The sequence below is a fragment of the Mizuhopecten yessoensis genome, unplaced genomic scaffold, assembly GCF_002113885.1.
Source record: "Mizuhopecten yessoensis strain PY_sf001 unplaced genomic scaffold, ASM211388v2 scaffold9157, whole genome shotgun sequence".
In the NCBI taxonomy this organism is placed as follows: Eukaryota; Metazoa; Mollusca; class Bivalvia; order Pectinida; family Pectinidae; genus Mizuhopecten; species Mizuhopecten yessoensis.
In genome coordinates this window covers 1,935,868-1,939,420 of record NW_018407907.1, presented here as the reverse complement: position 1 = coordinate 1,939,420, position 3,553 = coordinate 1,935,868, and the positions used below count along the sequence as shown (strand labels likewise).

At 34.7% G+C, this 3,553-nt stretch overlaps 1 protein-coding gene across 1 annotated transcript in view; it reads left to right on the top strand.

Annotated features, from left to right (window-relative positions):
- The window catches only part of LOC110457498 (beta-hexosaminidase subunit beta-like), an 18,785-nt gene extending 15,892 nt beyond the window's left edge, over positions 1–2,893 (top strand). The window contains exon 16 of the mRNA XM_021508807.1: positions 2,666–2,893. Within this exon, the coding sequence (XP_021364482.1) occupies positions 2,666–2,758 (93 nt within the window). The 3' untranslated portion in view covers positions 2,759–2,893. The remainder of the gene's footprint in view (positions 1–2,665) is intronic.
- The last annotated feature ends 660 nt before the right edge of the window (positions 2,894–3,553 follow it).

The window sequence follows — 3,553 nt, the reverse complement described above, 5'->3', positions numbered from 1 at the left end:
AGGGGGGGTTGGGGGTGGGTGGTGGGGGGTGGAGATATTACTCAGCAGGGAGGAAGACAGGGTTGTTTGTTTGTAAATGATTCCAGAAAAGATCCGAAACTATCTCCAAAACCTTAAGTATAAGTTTTAATTTTTGGCAAAGGTCAAACTCACTGATCTAGTCCTTTATCTATTTAGAATTGTTCTTACATAAAAATGAAACGCAAGAGTTATTACATATTTTAAGTCCATATGAACGGGCTATGAAGAAGCATATTTTTCATATTCCTGCTGAATTTATACAGGTATTTGCTGATATTTATGGGTAGTTCTAACATTAAGGCTATGCTTTTGACTGAAGCGCCATCTGTAGGCAAAATGAGGAATACTTTAATAAATGAGAATTTTTGAGAATTTTTTTATGTTTGATAAATCAATCATATTTACCGGAAAAGCTCTGTGGGTAAAATCCTAATATGCATGTAACTGCATCTTTTACTTTTCATTGTATTTTTCTTGTGTTTCAGAACAATTTGAACATGATTGTCCATTTATTTACCTTTAGTACAACTGGTCATATGGTGAAGTTAAATGTAAGCTTTGTTTGATTCCATAGATAGACGAAACTGAATTTTATATCGGTGCTTTCTTACATCGTAAAGCTAGTAAATGGCCGAGTCAATCAATTCACATTTAAAACAGTGACTGGATTAAGATAGCACATTGCTGTACCATGTTTTCAAGCATAACATACACAATTAATAGGTTTGAGTTGTTTTTGGATGCTGTGTACAGCATTCATTGCGGTCTTCGCCAAGCCTGGGCAAATCAAAACCAAACAATAGACTTTCTGCTTCCGCGGAAGATCTTTAAATGCTGTGTAGATTATTTTATGGTATGATTAATGCTATAAAATGAGGAAATACATATGAAAACGATCAATAAATCAAAGAGAAAATGTTCAGTGAGCATCATGAACTATATCAATCTCAGATTACTACGCTTTTTGAACCGAATAATTTCTTCACAAAAAAACAACAACACTTTATCTCCTTACGCGAAAGATCTTTAGATAATGTGTTCATTATATCATGATACGATCAATGGTATAATATGGTAAAATATATCTGTATAAGACAAAAAATCAAAGAAAATATGTAAAGATCTTTAACAGTGGCGTTTATAATCAGTGAAAGTTCCGAACTATATTTGGTTCAAATTACTACGCCTTGTATTCCAATACTCTTAAGTGTGTGTGTTAAAGTTTTCTCCCCTTGTCCATCATTGCGTAGTTTCATGCTCGCGACCTGTTGAACGACTGTTTGATAATTGACCTTGATAATGTAGGCTTCGTGTTTTCTTTGTCTCAATGGAAAGTCTCCAAGTGAAAGAGAATGTTGACGTATACTAAAGTAGCCGTCAGCAGCTGTGCCTAACGAGTTTATAGATAGCTTCCCAATGCGACAGCAGCTGTGCCTAATGAGTTTGTAGATAGCTTCCCAATACAGTCTCTAGATAATGGCCCGATTAGTATAATACAAGTGCTTCGTGAATATAGCATATTGAACATCAAAAATTAAAACCGTATATACATATTATTCACATTTACCAGAAACTGAATAATTATATAGGTCTTTAACCTTCGTTACAATATCGAGAGAAGGAGAGATACACAAGCGACTTGCATTAGTCCGTGATTACACGCACTGGGAAAAGATCATTGTCTGTGCTCTGTAGCAGCTTCATTACACTAATTAAGGACCAGAATATCAGACAACTTTCAATTTCAGGGCTGTTGGGTCAAGGTCATCGTTTCTTATTTTTATACTGCTAATGGTAGCCAGTAAGGGATCTATATTGTTTTAGCAATACTCTGCTTGTTTTATATATTTTTATTGAAAATTATAATTAAGGGATGGGCTATTTTGACCCTTACTCAACAACATGTTCTTTATTATTTACTGCCATTCTGTACTGATATACCATCTCCTTTATTCCATTATTTGAATCCTTCACACACAGCATCCCTGAGTGCCCTCGGCACTTTGATTAGATAAGTTGCGAATGCAAATTAAAGAAACACTTGAATAATGTTAAGGTGGTTGTAATCGTGCGATGAGACATAACGTCTCTAGTGCCGGGTTTAATATTGCTATACACAGATAATAGTTATAGACAGTTTGTGACAAAAGTACGGTGGCCACTGAAGTAGATTGTTATCGACTGTAAACACGCGTCTTTATGGTTACTCGAATGCAGCCCTCACGTGATTATTTTTATCATTTTCCTCTTTAAAATCTACTGCTTTCCGATAAATGAATTGGAAGACAAAAACCTACACCGACAGGCGGAGACTAAGCCTAAACGGAAGCTCGAGAACTCACACATATTATACATAAAAGCTAACTCAGAAATTATCATCCCCTACCAAACCGTCAGAGGCGAACAAAGGGAAGTCATTTGCCACATCCTGCCACATTTAACACTGTCAACTATTGTCCCTGTTAGTCCCACAAACTAACATGATTTTATAATTATTATTACATATTATGTATTGATTTTCATAGTATCAATTAGTAAAGGAAATCACTTCATAATGTCCGTCAATTTTGCAAGGTAGAGTACAAATCCTCTGGTGCAAAATCCTTGCTTCGCTAACAAAACTTTGTTATTTGTTCTACTTTAGGTTTTGTTCCTGTCCTTCATGACTCCAGTGTCCGTCTTCGTTGTGATATTCCTAATATGTTTGCATAGAAAGAGACGAATGTTACGGTGCTGACGATGCTGAACTTGTTATTTGGATTGGGACTACAATTCTATAAATGTTATAACTGTTATTTATGAAATATTTATATGTATAGATACATTAATGTAAAAATCGCATGGCTTGATAATAATTTTGTTTTTGATAAACTTATAATGCAATAAAATATTTGAATTATATATAGTTTGAATATTTCATTGTGTTTTTCTTGGTTTCTTTATATTTTCTACGTAGTCAATTCTATTATGATTTCCCGTTGATGAATCTTGTTAATAATACAGTTTACAAGATTAATCAAGACAAACAGAAGCCTTAAAAATGTTAACCAAATAAAAAATATATACAATTTCTAGATAACGCAATTATACATGAGTATCGTTTTAACTGGCTGGATGTTGATCAACTTTCCATAATAGTTCGTAATATCTTAACTAAACTAAATAAATTTTGCAATAACTAATAACATATACATACAAGATATTTCGTGGGTATGGTCTGTTTTTAAAGGGTTTCGCGTATAATCAACATCTAAAGTCTTTTAAGGACGTGCCTCTCTATGTGTATTACACAATGTATTATCAGTTCATGCTTGTGTGTATGTATGCTGGAGGCAGAGTATGTTGGTGTGCTTACCTCCTTGTAATAGTGCAGATCTTATGCCGACTTCATAGTGCTACCTCACTGAAATACCAGGACGAAGGCACCTAGGACAGCATTTTCGTGGGACCCAAATGTCGAGGTTTACCGACAAAACACCATTTCGAGGGGACATGAGCTCTTGGATTACGGGCACCCACTCAAATGGAGAAT